The 20,118-nt window shown below is 40.0% G+C and overlaps 1 protein-coding gene across 5 annotated transcripts in view; it reads right to left on the reverse strand.

Moving 5' to 3' along the window:
• Positions 1-16,222, reverse strand: part of TESPA1 (thymocyte expressed, positive selection associated 1) — a 43,312-nt gene extending 27,090 nt beyond the window's left edge. The window contains exons 1-4 of one of the 5 annotated variants that reach the window (XM_037729009.1): positions 16,154-16,222; positions 15,232-15,377; positions 3,944-4,150; positions 2,819-2,861 (exon numbers count right to left, since the gene is read on the reverse strand). In XM_037729009.1, coding sequence (XP_037584937.1) covers positions 2,819-2,861; positions 3,944-4,106 — 206 coding nt within the window. In that variant the 5' untranslated portion in view covers positions 4,107-4,150; positions 15,232-15,377; positions 16,154-16,222. Of the gene's footprint in view, positions 1-205; positions 248-2,818; positions 2,862-2,952; positions 3,026-3,084; positions 3,761-3,943; positions 4,151-15,231; positions 15,389-16,153 lie in introns of those variants that run through there. The other 4 variants (XM_017501897.2, XM_017501898.2, XM_037729010.1 and 1 more) reach the window with 4 other exon arrangements.
• Positions 16,223-20,118: the final 3,896 nt, after the last annotated feature.

Below are 20,118 nucleotides of genomic sequence, written 5' to 3' on the forward strand. Positions count from 1 at the left end.
AAAAAAAAAACAAAAACAAAAAACAAAAAACAAACAAAAAAAAAAACATTCCTCAGCATCATTTCAAGTCTCAAATGAAAGAGCCAAGGTATTGCTCTTTCTGTATACCCAATTCATAAACAAATAGTAGGGAGGAGGGTTTGGAATGTGGAAAGAAGTATATGGCTATTTTTAGCTTCTTCTAGATGTTTCCATAGATACCTGCCTGCAGAGATTTAAGCTGAAGCCCACACAGATGATTTTTGGGCTCCCAACCCCACCTCTGGTGATTCATGAGCAACACAGTCATGTCCCAGAAAATCCTGAGAGCTTAGGAAGAGAAAGAAAAAAGGAGAGGCGTAGTTTGTAAAGACATGCATGATGTGATCCTGTGGCAGAATAGCCTGCTCCTAGATTCAGTTGCACTGAGAAATGTGGACACTAAATTGCCTGAGATGTTGGAGGTCTCTCCTGGAGAGCTTGTCAGAAAAGAAAATGCTCTTGCTACCACAGGGGGTTTGGCTTTGGGAAGAAAAATAGAAACTGTATGGTCTTGGAACAAAATTTGAAAAGTGCCCCCCAGGGTACCTGGCAACAGAGTGAACAGATATCCAGTAAATGTGGGCAACTTGTTCATTCTCTTGCCTTTGTGGTCATGGGGCCTAAGCATGGCATACCGTGGTAGGTCAGAATCCCATATTTAGAATGCATTTTCCCTCCATCTTCTTCATTATCTATTACCAAAAGTCAAGTGTACTATCACTACCAATCATCGTCATTACCATCCTTTAATTTTTCTAGCTTTTCCATGTAATTAAAAAGTATTACACACTTATTAGACAGAACTTTAAAACAGAGAAAACTGGAAATTTTTCTGAATCTAACAAGTCCCCTTCCAAAGACAACTCTGCAGGTATGTTGATTAACTCCTTATGGCTGGTTCAAAGTTTAAATATTTAAAACCTTTTCAAAACACAGACACGTAATGGAAATGTAACAGACACCCTTGCACCAGTCACTCTATTTTCACATATCTAAACATTTTGCCATATTTGCTTCAGAAAAAATAAAATGTTAAGTTATATATAATGTAAAATAAAAACTTAAATATTAAAGATATAACTAAAGTCTTATTTTACTTCCATTCTTTGCTACTTTTTTCCTTCCTCCAGGTAATCGCTATCTAAGAGCCAACATGTATCATTTCTGGGCATACTTTTTCTGGTAAAAAAAAAAACAGATGTAGATAGATGGATAGATATAGACAGACATGTTGTAGAATTATAAGTAGGTATAAACTCCTCCTTTATAAAACTCACCAGTCATTCTCTATTAAAAGCATAAAGCACATACACATATATCATGTCATTTAAACCTCACAAGAACCCTTAAACTGAATTATTCTAAGTGTCCCAATTTATAGCTCAGGTGTCTACAATGAACAGAATTTTAGTTATTTGCTTATGGTTACATACTTGGTAGCACAAGAATTAGGCTCAAATCTTGGGGACTTTTAACTAACCAGACCACTTTTTGTCATAAATTTTGGTTCAGAGTTTATTTTTGTAGAGCACGAGTGAAGAAAGATGATTTCTACAGTTTATTATCTTGTATATCTGTGAATTTATTCTTTTCAATTAGAATGAAATATGTTCTAACTCAAGAAGCATATTTTAACCTACTTGGCACCCCTCTAGGTTATTCAGATAATCAGACAGTTAACAAAAGCGTAATTAATAATTGCTGACATGAATTGATGACTCAAGAGTAATTAATGAGATAAAGACATTAACTGAGCTGACTGTTTCCCCTGTACACATCTGGTAAAGCATTTTAAATCCTAGGACAGTTCTCATCCTAGGCTTCTCACCCAAACCTACAAACATTCTGATTACCACCATTCTTTTCTTCCTGTATTTTGAGGGTCCTCTAATTGACTTTGAAGTCAGTGAATTGTGAATAAGATGAGGGCAATGAGTACAATAGGTTTTTTTCAAACAACAGAATAAACGCAAAATAAATCCTTCCTGGCATTGCCTTCTTAGGCACAGGTGAAATAAGCAACCTTGGATTATTCGATGCTATTTATTTCCTACCAAATAAGCAAAATGGGTTTCTTTATGTCAATTAATAGTTGAGTGTAGATTAAAGGCTATATAAAACTTGAGACATTCCTGGAGGGAAAATAAGGAGCAGGCAGAAGTTGTCCATTGTGAGAATTCATTATTACACAAAAGACTAAATAGGACACATATCCCTCCTTTTGTCTGGATATACTGAGTCTAAGAATGGTATAGGCTAATGGGCTGTGGGGTCTCATCATTTAAAGTATCTCTGAGGAAAGAGATAATGCACTTCCTTGAAGTTCCAGTTCCAATTCTTCCCTGCTTTGAATGACTGTCATAGACCCTAAGCTTCTCCTGTGTTCTGCTGTAGAAATAAATAACGCAGATGAATTGCTCTTCAGCAGGAATGATCAGGTTTCCACTTCCTTTTTTTACACAATGTGAGACTCCAATCTAAAGGGGAAATCAGAGGAGTAGGGGTCTGGAACTCAGCCCAGCTATCCCCCATCCACTCTTAGCTTTAGACCAAACCCAACCTCTGTTCCTAGACCTCATGTCTAACTTAGTCTTAGCCCAGAGTTGCACTTGATTCACAACTGTGATACCAGTTCACCCTAAACCCACAACACCCCTTCGACCACCGGCTCAACCTTACTTCTAATCTTTAGGCCTAATTCAAATCCATCTTCCTGCCTCTGAGTTTCCAGGAGTTGTGTCTGTTAGCAAATCCAACCATCAGCCACATACCACCCCACTGCCTGTCCAGCACTTACCCACAATCTTGCAGCCAGTCTTCAATGTTGTTGATTGGATTCCCTAGAAAAGTCAGACACTAGATCACTGTGAGAACTGAACAAAACCAGACCTCCTCCCTGTAACTAATTCCATTACACAAGTTTATTCTTACATAAGCCGCGTCATGAATCTTTTTTTTCTACATAAAGCTTTTCTTTAAGATATGAGAGGAATATACCCATATATAAAAATAGTATATATTTCTTCTCTCTCTCTGCTTTGTTTCTCCCTTCCTCCCAAGAACTTGGAAAGTGCCCAAGATATCAGGCCCACTGCTCTCTTTTGAGAGATCCTTTCCCACAAGGGTGGATCCTTCTCATTTAAAAAGAAAAGGAAAAAGAAAAAGAAAGGCAATCTTGTTTTTGTGCTGTTTGCGTCCTACCACATAAGCACAGATGGGTTTATTTCCATCAGAATTTTTGCTTTACTCATGTCTGTGATCTCATCTGAACCTCAAAGAAGCTCTGAGGAGTGAAGGAAAAGTACTACCACTTCGATTAGACGAATAAGTCTAAGAGAGGTGAGTGACTTCCTGAAGGTCACACAGCTTGATAGTGACAGCACTGTGGCCAGAGTCCAGACCTCCAGCCTGGGTGTGGTCTTGTTATACAGACAAAACAGAAACACCCCAAAGCATTCATAGAGAGCCCCGAGCCTTGAGTTCTTATAGAAGCCTCTCGGGATGATGCAAAAATGTGCCCTTCCCTTTTTCCTAATCTTATGCCTGTCGCCTTCTCACATAATTCATATTTCATATTACTTAGCTTTTCTCCTAAATGTATTTAAACCAGCCAAAACAGTCCTCCCTGAGAGCCCCACTAAACAAGGGACCTGAGGGGGTGGGGAGCTGGGGAGGGATGACATGGGGAGAAATGCCAGATATAGGTGATGGGGAGGAAGGCAGCAAACCACATTGCCATGTATGTACCTATGCAACAGTCTTGCATGTTCCTCACATGTACCCCAAAACCTAAAATGCAAAAATACATACATATATATACATATATATAAATAAAATAAAACAAGGGACCTGTTCACACTCTGCAGACCTGGGCCTGCTGTCACCAGATAACATAGACGCTTGTCTGATGTTCGTCTCGTACCTTCTTGGAAAACATCATCCAGGCTGGAAGGCTCATGATCTGGGATATCCTGCAGGGCTGCGGCAGCCTCCTCTTCTAGGACCTGGGTCTGCCAGTTACGGCTCTGACGGAGCCAGGCCCGCCGTTTCTCCCAGGATGTGGGGCTCAGCACAGAGGCCTCCATGGCCCTGGTCAGACTTCAGGGTTACTCGTAATAGTAATGCTGTCCTAAGAGTTGAAAAACAGTGACACTTCCTCATCCTGTGCTCAGAAACCACCATGATGCTCAGGGTTGCCCCTTGAATTTTCCTCTCTCTGCACAAAGGAGTTTGGTCTGTCTGCCAGTTCAAGACCAGGGAGGACATGCCTAGCTCATTATCTGTCTCTCCTGTAAAAAAAGAATGCTCTGAAAATTCTAAATGCCAGGGTAGGTCTTTCAAGTCCGTACATTTGAAAGCTTCAAACATCACGATTTAATGGATATTAAGAAAACTCTTCTGACTTAATCTCTCTATCTCAGGGTAGCTGAAATACTGTACTAGAAAACATTTTTCTTTAATCCTTAAGAATGCTGTCTACCAGAATCTTCCATTATGACTAAAATATCTTTAAGCTTACAATTCCTAAAATTCACTTCATTTTTTTTTATCCTCATCAAGACATATGAAAAAGTCTAGGATCTCAAAGGTGAAACAGATTTTCTAAGGTCTCACAACCAGGATGTCACTCTAACTACAGGAGTTGTTTGTTTAGTTTTTGTCTTGATTTGTTATATTCCTGTTTCATATATTAGCAGTCCACATATGATTTCTCTCAGAAAAAAAAAAAAATACCCTGTGATTAAAAGTAGGGAGACACTGCCTTCAGCAATTAGCAGCTACTTTCGAATTTGTCACTTTCTAACAAAGTCTTTGTTAATAATCACTTTCTAATTTGTCAACTCATGCTTTCTACCTATGAATTTATGTCTCAGCTCATCAATGCAATTACTGATCCTATAGATTCATATTTCATGTAACACTGTCTAAACATCTCTGTATTCTTCCAAGGGACACAATGATGGCACTAGACACACATTCAAAGAGGAACAGAGAGGGAAGAATCGTTTATTCCAAATAGAGCTTAAAAAGGCTTGAGGCTAATGTCATATTCATTGGCTCATACTCTGTCCTGCTGCCGGTCTCCCACCAGCCACACTTGATTCCCACCACACTGAGCAAGTAGGAGTGGGGCTGCAACTCTCCCGGTCTTATCCCTGCATTCCCGTGAGCTGCCATAAACTTCATCTTCAGAGCTACACTTTTAACTGTGGGAGTAAAATGAAATAAAAGAAGAAATATAAGAAGAATACCATTTTACAGAGACTTCTGTTCCTCCAACACTTAAAAACAAAACCATGAGTGAGGCATCCAACGATTTAGGCACTGAAATAGCTATTTTCGGAAAGAACATCCTGAACATAAAATGCATTCCTAGGGCAATAAAATTGTTTTAGATGTCTCCGCTTGTTACAGACAAAACACACCTAGGAAAAAATAATACATAATTACTGTTGTCTGATCTAAATTCCTTCACCTCAGGTCCCATCCAAGACATATTTTTCTCCCAGAAGAAATGGTAGTTAGCACTGTGAGTCTTTGCTCCTTAACCCTGGGCACCTAGCTCTTTGTCTACTGCCTGTGCCTTTTAGAGAAAATTACATCATTGAATTAAGTTTGTGTCATAAAGAAGCCTCAAAGAGGAGTAGCAGAGGTGACTTGCTGTTCTTTTGTCAGAGCTGTTGTGAGGAGGTTAAGAGAGGATGAAACTACCACTAGAATGACCTTAGGACAATAATCAAAAAGCCTTGATCAGTTTATTTACCTAGACCTGTGCTCCAAAATATTTAATAGACTGATTCCAGACAGCCCAGAGAAGGAAGTCTCAATGGCTGACTTGCCTATTGTTTTTAATTCCCAAAGGAAATTGACCTCTCCTAAATCACTGGGAAGCTTCAGCTCACAGAATAGTTTTGGTAGTAGAACTCAAAAGGAAGGCAGGAAGCCAGGAGGGCAGGAAGGCAGAGGGGCACGAGGGTAGGCAGGGAGGGAGGAAAGGAAGGATGAGGGGAGGAATATCTGGCGTTCATACTTGACTCTGCCACTTACAAATGGTATAACCTTGGAAAATTTCATCTCTTTATTTGGTCTCAGTTTGTCAATGAAAACATTACAGCCCTAACATTTGATGCTTCCAGTACTACAGACTTCTGGATATGCTATTTTACAGTCAAACCCCTATAATGCCTAGCACAATTCCAGATCTCACGAATTGAAGTGGAGGTAGGGGGTTTCAACATCCTCTGTGACATGAATCTATTTACAATCCTCCTACATCTTCAAAAATATATCACAATAATATAGCCTAATGTTCTCTGCATTCCCTGAAAATACTTATCTCTTATTTAACCTCAGCGTTCTAATATTCTTTCCCCCCTCCTCTTCCTCTTCCTCCATCTTTGCCACACTCACCCTGCAATGTCCATCTCTTAACCAACCTCCCCATGAAGCCATGCCTGACTTCCACAAAACACCTTAATCACATTCACTGGGCTCTTACTCTGCTTGATTTTTTTTTTTTTCTGCTTAGGTATTATCACTAACATAATTTACATTTTATTTATTTATCTAATTTATTGTTTACTCTTCTGATTAGAATACAAGCTCCAAGAGGACAGAAATTTTTGGGTCATTTGCTGCTGTGTTTCCAATGCCTAAAACAGAATTTAACACATTGTAATCACTGAATGAATAATCATCCTCTTAATAAGTGACTGTTTAGAAGGTGACCGTTCCTCAGAGGAGCCCAGTGCCGTACAGAGTCATCAGAGATACAGGCAGGGAGATCAACTTCAAAACAGTAACAATAAGCTGGCAACCATGTGCTTACTAAGCATGTAAAATGTGGGTTGAAAGTTGGACAAAAGAGAGAGGGTTATGCTAAGACTTGTTTCTATCCTAGAAGTTCTTATAACTGAGAACAAAAGTGGTATTTTCTTGACTAGCTCCTATTTACTGTCTGTCTCTATGTCCTATGTATGGAAGTTTTACTTAATGTTAATACCTAAGGGATAAGAATGCCTATGAAAATAGAATCATTAATGCTTAAGAGTTCCAAAGAAAGGCTTAAAAATAAATGGCAATTATAGATATGACAACGAAAAGACCAGACAGGTTAAGTGTTCACTGAGAATGACAGACATTTTCCTGGCAATTTGGGCGAGAATGGAAGAATTTTTCTATGTGAAAAAGTAGCAGTGATCTCAAGTCTGAAAGAAAGGACATAAGGTAGAGCTAAGCTAATCTTCACAACTCTAGTGCACAGGATAGGGGACTGGGAAATTGCATAATTTTTTTTCCCCCAATCTCAGCAACGCTTGAGTTGTAAAGACTTGTCCATGGAGTGTTATACGGGAATACTATAAGTACAGCAATTTCAAGAGGCAAGAAGAAATGGTAGTGTTTGGTTAATGGTAATAGGAGGAAGCTATACTGCTGGGAGATAAGAAACTGGGTATTTTTTTTTTCTTGTGGAAATCTGCAGGAAGTGACAAATGATTATCAGACAAGCACATCAGTCATGAGAGTTTTAGAGAGAATTAAAAAATGGGTACACATAAATGTCAAGATAGCAGCTTTGTAGGTCTTGGGGCTCCTTCTAATAGAGATAAATACATGGAGCTGTTTCCTCCAAATAAGTCATTCAAAAACATACAGTGATAATACAGTGGAGTTTGGTGCAGTGAAAAGAAAACCGACTAGAAATCAAAAGACTTGGACATTTTTCTGACTTGTCCAATTAATTGACTTCTGGTATGTCAATTAGGTTTTTTATTAGGGTATCATTTTAATCCTCTAGGAAAGGGATTGGTTGGACTCAATGTGTAAATTTATTTCCAGTGACAATGTTTATTAATTTATTTTCATACTTTTTAGGTGAGTTTAAAATATGCCTAGGAATAGTACCTATAAAAGAAAGTGCATTTATATAGTTTTCCCCATTAAAAAGTTGGAAATGGTTCAGTGGTCTCTGGAGTTACTTCCCATTTACCAATTCCCTTTCAAATTAACACCGACATATGGAGCTCCTGCATGTGTGACCATCACACTGGATCCAGGAAAGTGGTGAGCCTGAACAGGCAGACCATACAGGAGCCTCTACAGGGAGCCAATCAGGTGCTACTCATTGACTGTCAACACTGCTTGAACTTTTCTGCCTCTTTGCTTTAGCTTATAGCTTCATCCACCTTCCTCTCTAATCAAACAAATTCTTTCTACCCTTTAAGGGCCTGCTCAAGTCATCTCCTTCCTCTGATCTACCTCTAGCAACTAACACCCACGCCTGCACCATATGCAACAAGAGAGTAAGTGGCTACCTCTCTTGTCATCATGCACCACTACGTGTAACTTCTCCCCTAAACCCATCACAGAACACAACACAGTACTTAGCAAGGGAAGGGACTCCATAAATGCTGTGCCTGCAGAGGAGCAAGAATCACCCTGGCACTGGGAAACTATCCCCAATTAGTATTCATCATAGGACAGGTGCTCCTGACTGTCCTCATGGGCTTGGACCCTAATGTACATTTTTGCACAGTTTGTAGTGAAGAGGAAAAAGGCTTGGAGCATAATCCTCCCACTCTTTTGTTGATATGACATAAGGTCACCTAAGTCTGACTTAATTTATAAAGCTTGAACTACCTAATTCTCCTAACTTAAAAAATATTTTCCAGCCTTTCATTTTAAGTTGTTATTAATTTCTTGGTCAAAATTTCCTTCTGGGATTTGTGTTCCATTTTTCTTGATGATGGTTTATAGTATATGATCATATTTAATCTTCTCTATAAAGACAGAAATATAAAGCCTGCAGATATCTTTTCTCCAATTTTCCCACAAAACTAAGACATTCCCACACTGGTACTATTGCTTCTTGCTTGAATCAGCCCAAGCCCTTATTTCCCTCCTCTGCTACCATTTCCAGCTTTTTATTCTTTCCTCTTTTCTACATTTCTCTAGAGGTTCATTCCCTAAATCCTTCTCCACAGTCTGTCAAGAGTTCTGGATCTGATTACAACCAAGTAGAGTAAGAGAGAATTCTTGTTCTGAGGATCCTATAGTTAAAAGCAGAAATTGTGGCAGATAGGATTGAGATTAGACAGGAGAAATACCCTCTACTGGGTTAAGATTAGGGAGTTAAGAGCTGTGAAATAAGTATCTTCCAACAAAAGTTATTATCAGATGCAGTAACTGTAGCAATAACAGAAACCCTGTAGAGGTATGTCATAATTGCGACACTAAGAATATCACCTATTTCTAGTCTTTGTCTTCCAAGGGAAGCAGTCAGGGATTCACTACACATTGATATGGGCAAGTCAAAGGTAGATAGATACTCATAATAACTGATAGGTACAGAGTACTGTATATTTATCCATAAAACTTTCCTGTTAACTGCTTAACTGAATCCTGGCAACCACTTTAGAGCTAATTACTATTACCTGACACTTACAGAGATATGTCATTTGTTCAAGGTCACAGCCCTATATTGCCAAGCTATAAACTCAAGTTGATCTGACTCCATGTTATATAGTTTTTCCACTGACATTAGAATAAGAAAATGGCCCAATGTCACCATCCAATGCAATTTGGGATTTAAAAATGAGAAGTTGTTTTAGTAAATTCTCCATTTTGCGTGCTATGTAAACTCTCCATCTTATGGTCTAGTAGAGAAGAGGCAGAATAAACACAATGCAATTTATATTCAGTTCTGTGACAATCTTAGTGCAGGAAGTGTTGCTTTGTTTGTGTTATTAGAATAGTTTCCTTTCTGACTCCAACTAGGTGATTATGAAGCAGTTTAGCCTTCCTCAGGCTTACAGAGTGGTTTTTTGGCAAGGGTCCAACTAGCTTGTAGTTGGGAAGAGAGAATCTGCCTGGAATTCCACATTACTTTCAGATTGTTGTGGCACTGAGAGCTTCATAATGGTTTGGAGCACCTCAGGGCAATGAGAGCTGGTACTGTCACAGCCCTGTGGTGGGGCCCCACCCAGTACATGGCTAAGGGCCTTGAATTTCCAGAGCTTGTCTGGGGAGTCTTGAGGAAAGAGCTGGGATAGCTGGGCTGGGGATCAGCACTCAGAGAGCTTGGAAACATGGATAATTATCATTATTTGCTGTAAACATATTTTAATATATTAAAATATTAGCCTACCAATTTGTACCTGACAAATATCAGCTCTGCTTACAGATACTTCACCATGGGGAAATTTTCTTTTTTTTTTTTTTTTTTTTTTTTTTTTNCAAGGAGGCTAGTAGGCAAAAGGCAGACTAGAGCAGCTGGGATTTCACTAGAAAGTTTATATAAAAATGGTCCCTGGCCAGGGCCAGTGGCTCATGCCTGTAATCCTAACATTTTGGGAGGCCAAGGAAGGAGGATTACTTGAGCCCAGGAGTTTGAGACCAACCTGGGCAACATAGTGAGACCCTATATCTTAAAAAATACAAAAATTAGGCCAGGCGCGGTGGTTCACGCCTGTAATCCCAACACTTTAGGAGGACAGAGCAGGCAGATCACCTGAGATCGGGAGTTCCAGACCAGCCTGACCAACATGGAGAAACCCTGTCTCTACTAAAAATACAAAAGTAGCTGAGTGTGGTGGTGCATGTCTGTAATCCCAGCTACTCGGGAGGCTAAGGCAGGCGAATGGCTTGAACCTGAGAGGCTGAGGTTGCAGTGAGCCGAGATTGTGTCACTACACTTCAGTCTGGGCAATGAGAGCAAGACTCCGTCTCAAAAAAAAAAAAAAATTAGCTGGGCATGGTGGCACTCACTTATAGTCTGAGGTACTCTGGAGGCTGAGGTGGGAGGATCACTTGAGCCTGGGAGGTTGACGCTGCAGTGAGCAATAATCACACCACTGCACTCCAGCCTGCATGACAGAGCAAGACATCATCTCAAGAAAAAAAAAGATGTTCCAATGTGAATGACAAAATTGGACAATGCGCGTGGATTGGTGATCATAGCATTAATGGGGATGATGATCAGATAAAAAAGGACCCTCGATGGGTACTGGAGGTGTCATAAGCCCCTTATTTCACCCACACGTGACATAGCAATGGGCACATGGCCAGCACTCAGTGCATATTTATTGAACTTATATCTATTGATCCTCTCAATAGATATTGAGAAAAAATGTCCATATATGTAACACATGTGCAAAGTGGAGCTAAATTGATAATTCGTCATGGACAGAGGGTAACTAAATGATAGACTGAGTTTAAAGTTTAGTTTATTAGATAGATGGCTGAGGGGTGATGCTGTTATCACAGTAAAAGATCAAAGCCACAGAGGAATGATAAATTGATAAATAACATATTGAAACTTGATAAAGGGGGAGGAAGAGAGAAAAAGCGTGGTCAACAGATCCATGGTCAGCTTCAAATAAGTAGGTAGATAGGTAAATAGAAATGTAGCAATAGAGCAAGAGAGACAGAAAAGAGGGTGAGAGCGATACTGCGGTAGGCACAGTGATGCCCATCCCTGAAGATGTCTATGCTGCACTCCCAAAGCCTGTGAATATGGTCCCTGACCTGGCAGAAGGCACTTTGCAGCTATGATTAAATTAAGGGCCTCGAGAGGAAGGGATTACCCTGGATTGTCCAGTGGACCATGGGGAAATTTTCAAGGGGCTCAGTAAGGATGACCAATGCTTCTTTTTCTTTAAAGTTCAGAGTGTTATTTAGAAATTGATGAGAAGGAAAATTATAGAAAGGGTTTAGGTGTTGGAATCAGAGTTAAGTCTAGTTTGGAATCACCGTTCTGTCTACTTATTGCATTATTTGTCCTTTGTAACACTATTTTTCCTTCTATACCTAAGTTTCTTTTTTTCTTTTTCTTGCTGTGTTACCCAGGCTGGTCTTAAACACCTGGCCTCAAGCAATCCTCCCACCTTGGCCTCCCAAAGGGCTGGGATTATAGGTGTGAGCCACCGCACCGAGCCTATACCTAATTTTCTTCATGTGTAAAATAGATACTGTGTCAAGCTAGTTGGGTGATTGGCAGTTGTAATGAGGTAACATATATGAAGTCTCTGATGTATAAAGGTGGTGTTTAATAAGTGACAGGTATGATTATGAACCTGCTGTCAGCCTAAGCTGTTCACTGAAGTTGAAACATCTTGAGGAATAAGGAAGGAAGAAGGAGTGAACAGCAGGGTACAGTTGACAGCATAAAATCAAGATGGTGAAAAAAATTTTTTTATCTGTGTTAAGCAGAGATAAAAGGTAAGCAATTAAAGTCTTTCTGTCTTATCTAATTCCCAAAGGGACCAGAGAGATTATTTAATCCTGTTCACTCATTTTGTAGTTGAGGAAACTAAAGAGAGAGAGAGAGAGAAGAGCAGGCTTGCTTGGAGTCACAAGAATATTAGTAGATTTAGATGGGAATCAAACTCACAGATTCTGGGTCCCAGATGCATGCTTTTTTCATTTATATCATACAGCCTTCCTCCTGCCACACTTGGTTTCCAAGGCCCAGTCCCAGCTTTGTCTTTAGTGCTCTGGGGGACGTGTAGGAGACAGACCCCTCTTCTCTCCTGTCTGTTTTGTACCTATGCCCCAAGTAGTGCCTGTGAGTTGAGACTGTGAGTGAGAACCAGTGTGGGAGGAGAGAAGAAGGAAATGGGGTTTCCATGAGGTGGCCCATAAGACCTTTTGCATCCACAGCCAAGATACACATCATCATAATTGCAAAGAGTTGCGGGAAATGCCAGAGCAGCTAACATTTCTCTGTTTGTGAACTGGACAAACTCCACTTCAACCCAGGTGGATTGTCCCCCATTTGACATACCCCAGCCTGCAGCAAATTCTCACATTCCTTCATAGATAAGAACTGCCTTCTAGCTCCTAACCCTCTTCCATGTGACTCAGGTTGGAAGATCATCAGAACAAGAATTTCCCTAAGTATAATAATTGAACATTTTGAGACTTCTTTGTCTAAGGAGCAGTTCAATCTGTTCAGGGAAAAAGGGAGATGTTATCTGGTAAATAATAGAAAGAAAAATGCCTATTAATCAATAGAACTCCTTTCCTCCTCTTTATACTCTCTCCCACAAATAAGTTTAGGTGAATAAATACAGAAAGAAGATCACCTAAGACCTTTTTCCTCTCCTTTCCTTTCTTACTTCCATTTTCAGGATATTAATGAGTTTTAAGAAAGGCATGTATGCTGCTACAGGAAATATTAAAGTTGTACATTTGGAAAAAAAATTAATCCCATGTTCTCAATGTAGGGAGACATCAAATATCTTCATTGGGCAGACATTAAAGACATCAAGAATAAGAAACAGCAGTTCATCGGAGCTAGTTTATAGATGGGTTCATCTACAGAAAGTAGGAAGAAGGAGCAGATTTCTCAACCAATGAGTTGGCTCTGTGAATTCATATCTTTGATTCTCCAGTTTTATTTCCTTTGTGATAAGCTCTTTCCTGCATATACTCATTTTTCTTCTTTCCCTTTTTCCTTTTTCAATAACTACACACGCTCTTCTTCTCCTCGTCCCTCTGCTTATTTGACTGAACTCTTTTCTCAATCTAAAATCTGTGTTTAGGCCATTCTGCACCAGGCCTGGGTATGGCAGGGCACATAATACTGTGGGTACTAAAATACCCACTTTGGCCTTGTCCCTTAGGTGGAAAAGAGAACAGATGTAAGTTTGCAAGTGGAAACACACGTGTGATCTTTTCCCCTTACTATAGCCCAGAAGGAACCTTGTAAGTCACAATATCGGCTGAGACCAGACCTCCATTTTATTCTCTGTTAGAATCCAAATCATAAACACTGAACTGAAAATGACGGTTGGGACTTCATGTTCACTACATAATGTTTAATCGCAGGGTTTCATGTTAGTTTTCAAAAAACCAAGGGTTATGAGAACATGTTATTAGTATGGCTATAAATGGTTTCTAAACACCTTGGGGTGCATGTGAATAACTCATATGTTAGATCGCTTTCTATCCCTCCTGTTATGTCTTCAGCTTGTTATTTCTGATAATAGTCTCAGTAGAGACAGACAATAAACCTGATTTTCCTTCTTCCTACTAACACTTTGTGCTGCAAGCAAATCATACGAGATCTTTATCTCTAATCACTCAGGCTGAACAACTGTTGAGTCTGATGCTTGGACACACAAATTGAAGCTTCCTACCTCCAACCTCCCATCCTAGGTACTGCCCTCCACCATCTAGAAAGTCTCCTCACCTCCCTACTCAGGACCATTTGTGGTATACAGAGTCACTAGTACTTCCCTGGAAATCTCCTGTAAACTCTCACAGTCTTGTCAAATAACTTCTGTGGAACTCTCCTCTCTTGTCCTTGCCCTGGCCTGGGGACCCACCCTTTCTCCTCCGCCCACTCGTGAGCTCAGTGGCACAGACGGGGTATGGGAAAACCCCAGGGTGGAGGATCTTTCCATTCCTCCATCTTCCCCAAAACTCATGTAGGTGATGACAAGCTCTGCCTGCTACCACTGGGGCAAAGGGAGTTGAGGAGCATGAAGCCCCCAGTATTACGTAGGTCACTGAAAGATCAGCAAGCCCATCTATCCATCTCTGAAATGTGAAGCCTGAAATCTGGTCCTGACAGGTGGATATCCATCTATCTTGAGCCTCCTGGTTAATTTGACCTTGTGTCACTCAAGTGTGTTAATCCTCCCTTACAGCTGACCTCAATATATCTTGCTGCAATTTATCTCAACAAGTTTCTTCTACAGCTTCTGAAGAAAGAGGTCATAGCATAGAAAGCAAAATTGATTTCAGCCAGGTACTCTCAATGGTTGGAGCTATGGACACTAGAGTAGGACCTGAAATGAAATTGGGAAACTTCTTCCTTGAGAACTTTGCAATGTTCTAATCGGATGGCAATTGCAGCAACAATGACTTCAGCAAGACACAGAGAAAAACTCTGCAGGTGAGAAAGGTAAAAAAAAAATTCCTAAAACAGTTATTCAAGTCATCAAAGAAGCCCATGTTTTGAGAACCTAGAAACATTACCTCTTTGATAATAAAGAGGAGAAAACTAAAGCGAAAGGGCACCCAGCTCTGTTCTCCTCAGCACAATGATGAATGCTTTTAAGGTTGAAGTAACAGCGGTGGGAGATTTTCTCCTGATTTTCCCTTTTCTTGGCAGCCTGCTTTTTCTCTGGCCTGTTTCCTTCTTTCTCCGAGCATCACCCTGAATCAGCACAGCCTTGAGACTGAGATAAAAGCTGTACTTACCTGTCCGCTGGTAGAAAGCTGAGTTTGAACCAGTTGTCAAAGCTGGGCGGAGGCCTTCACAGGTGTGGGCACAGAGGTGAAGCGAGTGAGAAAGTATCATGTTGTAGATTATGCCTTTCTCCCTGAACTCATTCAACTGCTGTTGCCTGCTCAAAAGGGGAAGCGGAAATGAGAACACACCGCACACACACACACACACACACACACACACACACACACAGATGCAGTCCCCGCCTCCCAGCCCAGCCACATCCTTTGCTTCGGCTCGGGAGACTGAGTGAAGGACAAACCATCTGTAGACACGGTGCTCACAACTAGGAAGACCTTCCTGCCCCAGAGCTGCCTCTGTCTCTTCAGAAAAACAGGAGATCTTTTCTTATTAATGCAAAGGGACAGTCCATTTAAAGATGTGTGTGCAGCACTGTTTACAATAGCAAAGACCTGGAACCAACCCAAATGCCCATCAATGATAGACTGGACAGGGAAAATGTGGCACATATACGCCATGGAATATTATGCAGCCATCAAAAACGATGAGTTTGGGTCCTTTGTAGGGATATGGATGAACCTGGAAACCATCATTCTCAGCAAACTGACAGAAGAGCAGAAGATCAAACACCGCATGTTCTCACTCATAGGCGGGTGTTGAACAATGAGAACACGTGGACACTACACAGAGGGGAGCACTGCACACTGGGGTCAGTTGAGAGGAAATAGGGGAGGAACAGTAGGGGGTGGGGAGTTGGGGAGAGATAGCAAGGGGAGAGATGCCAGATGTAGGTGATGGGGAGGAAGGCAGCAAATCACACTGCCACGTGTGTACCTATGCAACAATCTTGCATGTTCTTCACATGTACCCCAAAACCTAAAATGCAATAAAATAAAGGGAAAAAAAAAGATGTGTGTGCAGCAGTCTTGCTACCATATAACTAGAATTCCACTGCTGCAGATAAATCCTTCTGTCCTCAGGAGGAAAGCTGTCTGAAAATGGGAAAGCTCTCTCTGGTAAATGATCTCGTGTTTATCTCAGAGGTTTCCAGCCCTATCACACACTTGAGAGGGCTCTGAGCCAGTCACTCTGTGTTTATCACTCTTCCATACTCCGGTAAATTCCCCCGAAGCTTGTTTTCGAATACTGCCTACTTTTCTTTTTCTGTTAGTTTCTTAACTTTGTTTTTATGTTCAAACCACTTCAAAGTTTTTGCTTTTGTAGTAAATGACTGCTTTCCCCAATGTTTTCAAAGCTGAACTTTTGAAATCTGTTACACCCTGAAGATGTCTTCAGTTGATTGGTTTTCTGTTAGGAGAAGGTTTATTGAACTCTAAAAGGTTTCTCCCAGTCCTCAGTCACCTTCACCCACGGTGGGGCATTCAGCACTGCTTAACTATCCCTCCTCGCTTCTCCAATATCTCCTAATGCACTTTCCTCTCTGTAGGATGCTCCTTTATCTTGAGTATCTTCTTTCTCTCTCTCTCCTGGTTCTACTGTTTCCTTCTTTGAATCATTTATTTATGAATATTTATCACAATATTTATTCTATAAGGCACTCCTCTAATATGTTGAGACTGATTTTCACATGTTCATTAACTTCTTTCTGTTTTGCTGGCTATAAGTATACTTAGGTTTTTTTTTTTTTTTTTTTTTAAACCATGTTTTTAAATTCCATTCCTAATTATCAATAGGACAACTCCATTGAGTATCCATAGTATAGCTATAATATGGTAGAAATAATCCTAAATAAAATTCTTGTGTGGCAAATTACATTCTCAAAACATTATTTTCTTCAAGTATAATGAGAGGAAAATAACAATTCTCTCTGTTTCTCGCTCAATCCTTCCCCCACCCTATTCCTTTTACATAGGCATGAAAATGTCTAACATATTTTCTCAGGACATAGCAGGTGCTAAACATGTGCTTTTCTGAGAATTAGCACCACAGTCAACAAGTAAAACGCTAAACCCAACATGCCCTAATTCTCTTTATTTACTATTCTTTTCCATACAAATTAACTGTAAAAACTCAAATAATGCAACTTTAACAATTCTTTTAAATCCCAAGTTTCTGGAATTCGATATTTTCCTTAACAGTTGTTTTCAATATGTTTGAGTTAGGGAGAATATCACTTCTGTAGGGAGTTTGGAGATATGTGAGGGAGATTTAATTTTCAAAGAAAATGGGAAGCTGATACTGGTATTTAGTACCTGAGGGCCAGTGATGCTGAGTGCTTTTGAAGGGACGGGACTGTTCAGCACAAGGAATAATTGTCCTGGCCCAATGTCAACATTTTGTTAACACTGATCATTTCATGGTTAGGAGGGCAGGCTTTAGTGTGAGGCTCTGGCATCAAGTAGCTCTGTAGTCTTGGACACATTAACATCTCCAGGTCTCAGTTTCTAAGCTGCTAAATGGGGGTTAATCTTCTTACGGGAGTGGTTGCAAAGCTATAAGAATAAAGGAACACAGTGTCCAGTGCCTACCTCACAGCAAATGCTCAACAAATGGCAGCTATTTTTAAGGCTGTTGAAATACAATAGTTTCTTTTTTTTTTTTTAACTTTTATTTTAAGTTCAGTGGTACATGTGCAGGTTTGTTACATAGGTAATCTCGTGTCATAGGGGTTTGTTGTACAGATTATTTTATCACCAGGTATTAAGCATAGTACCCAATAGTTTTTTTGATCCTCTCCCTCATTCCACCCTCTACCCTCCCATAGGCCCCAGTGTGTGTTCTTTCCCTCTATGTGTCCATGTGTTCTCATCATTTAGCTCCCACTTATAGGTGAGAACATGTGGTATTGGGTTTTCTGTTCCTGTGCTAGGTTTCTAAAGATAATGGCCTCCAGCTCCATCCACGTTGCTGCAAAGAACATACTATAATTCTTTTTTTATGACTGCATAGTATTCCATGGTGTATATGAACCACGTTTTCTTTATCCAGTCTATTACTGATGGGCGGTTAGGTTGATTCCATGTCTTTGCTGTTGTGAATAGTGCCGCAATGAACATACACATGCATGTGTCTTTATAATGAAATGATTTATATTCCTGCAGGCATATAGTCAGTAATGGGGTTGCTGGCTCTAATGGTATTTCTGTTTTTAGGTCTTTGAGGAATTGCCACACTGTCTTCCACAATGGTTGAACTAGCTTATATTCCCACCAGCAGTGTATAAATATTCCTTTTTCTCTGCAAGGTCACCAACATCTGTTATTTTTTGACTTTTTAATAATGGTCATTCTGAGTGATGTGAGATGGTATGTCATTGTGGTTTTGATTTCCATGAAATAGAATATTTTCAATTTATCCAGATGCTTTATGTCTATCTGTCAAAATCACCTCACTCACTAAAGATACCATTTCACAAGCAATTGCTAGAAATCATTTTAATAAAAATATTTATTTATTTTTGACTTATATTTATATTTATTGTCAATTTTGTGAGTACATATGTAGGTTTATATGTTTATAGTAGTTGTGATTTATTGTTTAGAAAGAAATATTTTTCTCTTCTACAAGCAGCTTCTGAAAGACAAAGATGAAGACTATATGATTCCCAGGAGAAGGGGGTTCAAAGTATTTCCCTGTTTGTCTTCTTTCTTAGTTGTATAGTCTTTCTCTCTTTCTTTCTTTGCTTTTCCTTTCCACTCTCCCTCCCTTCCTTCCTTCCTTTTTTCCTTCCTTCTTTCCTTTCTTCTTTCCCTCCCTCCCTCCGTCCCCACTTCCCTCCCTCCTTTCTCGTTTTTCCCTCTGACCTGCCCTTTCCATCCTTTGGAAACATTAAATGCCTCTATATCTTTGGCATCATGAACTTCTCTGAGCATATATTCCAGGTGTTTCATGAAAACAAAGCCACTTGTTCTTTTTGTACTAGATGCAGTAGTTTAGGGTTTCCGAAGGTTTTTTTTTGTGAGCTTGTTCATTTTTTTCCCCTCGGTTAAAAATAAATCCCTTAACGCTATCTGAGATAATGAACTAGCTCCTGACTGCCTGCGTGATTCAGCAGTTTGGTGCCTCATCATAGGACCTATTTGTCATTCCATGGCTCCCTCTCTTGTGTTTTACAGAACTTAGTAAAAACACTGAACTAGGAGTAAAAGGGCAATCTGTGTTTAAAACTATACTAGTTATTTAATTTCACTGGATATCAGTATCATCTTCTGACAAATAAAGAAATGTTTTCTTAGATTGGTTTGGCTTTAGATGTCTGTAACATCTGTTACAGATGTTATTTTTCTCTACCCTTTTATAACTACAGGTAGTTTGTTATGGAAAATGAAAATATTAAGTGACTGGTATTTGGTGAGAAATTATTATAAAGGTAGTAGAAAAAGTATTTTGAAAAACTTCTTTTTCACTGAAAAGCCAAGTAAATATTGCTTTTGAATAATATTATCCTCCAGACATGTAACCATAAGAACAATTTCTCAACGCTGATGTGCCCATCAAACAGATGGGCGGTATTTGGGTACAAGTTCTGGAGCTGCAGAACTGAGGGCTGAGCTGGCAGGTTGCCTAGACCTGGGGCAGAGCCAGGACAGCTGTCCATAGAGGCTGTCCCAAGACAGAGAAGCTGCTGTTCAGAGCCACTGCTCTGGGCTGAGCAGCTGGGCCCCTCTGCCCAGACCCAGATGCAAATCACCTGCCTCCATTTCAGTCTCAACCTTCTTTTTTCTCAGATACTAGGATTTGCAAATGCGGTTTTTGTTGTTGCTGTTGTTCGTTTGTTTTGTCGTTTTGCTTTTTTTCCAGGAATGTGTTCCTCCAAATTGCTGATATGGGAGTTGGGGTGAACTTGTCTCCTTCCTGTAACCAAAGGCTCAAAAGTAGAACTAGAAAGTGCAGTAGGGGAGAGAGCAGTGGTTTAACTCACCAAGGGTTTTCTGAAC

This window comes from Cebus imitator, unplaced genomic scaffold (assembly GCF_001604975.1).
Source record: "Cebus imitator isolate Cc_AM_T3 unplaced genomic scaffold, Cebus_imitator-1.0 Scaffold285, whole genome shotgun sequence".
NCBI lineage: Eukaryota > Metazoa > Chordata > Mammalia > Primates > Cebidae > Cebus > Cebus imitator.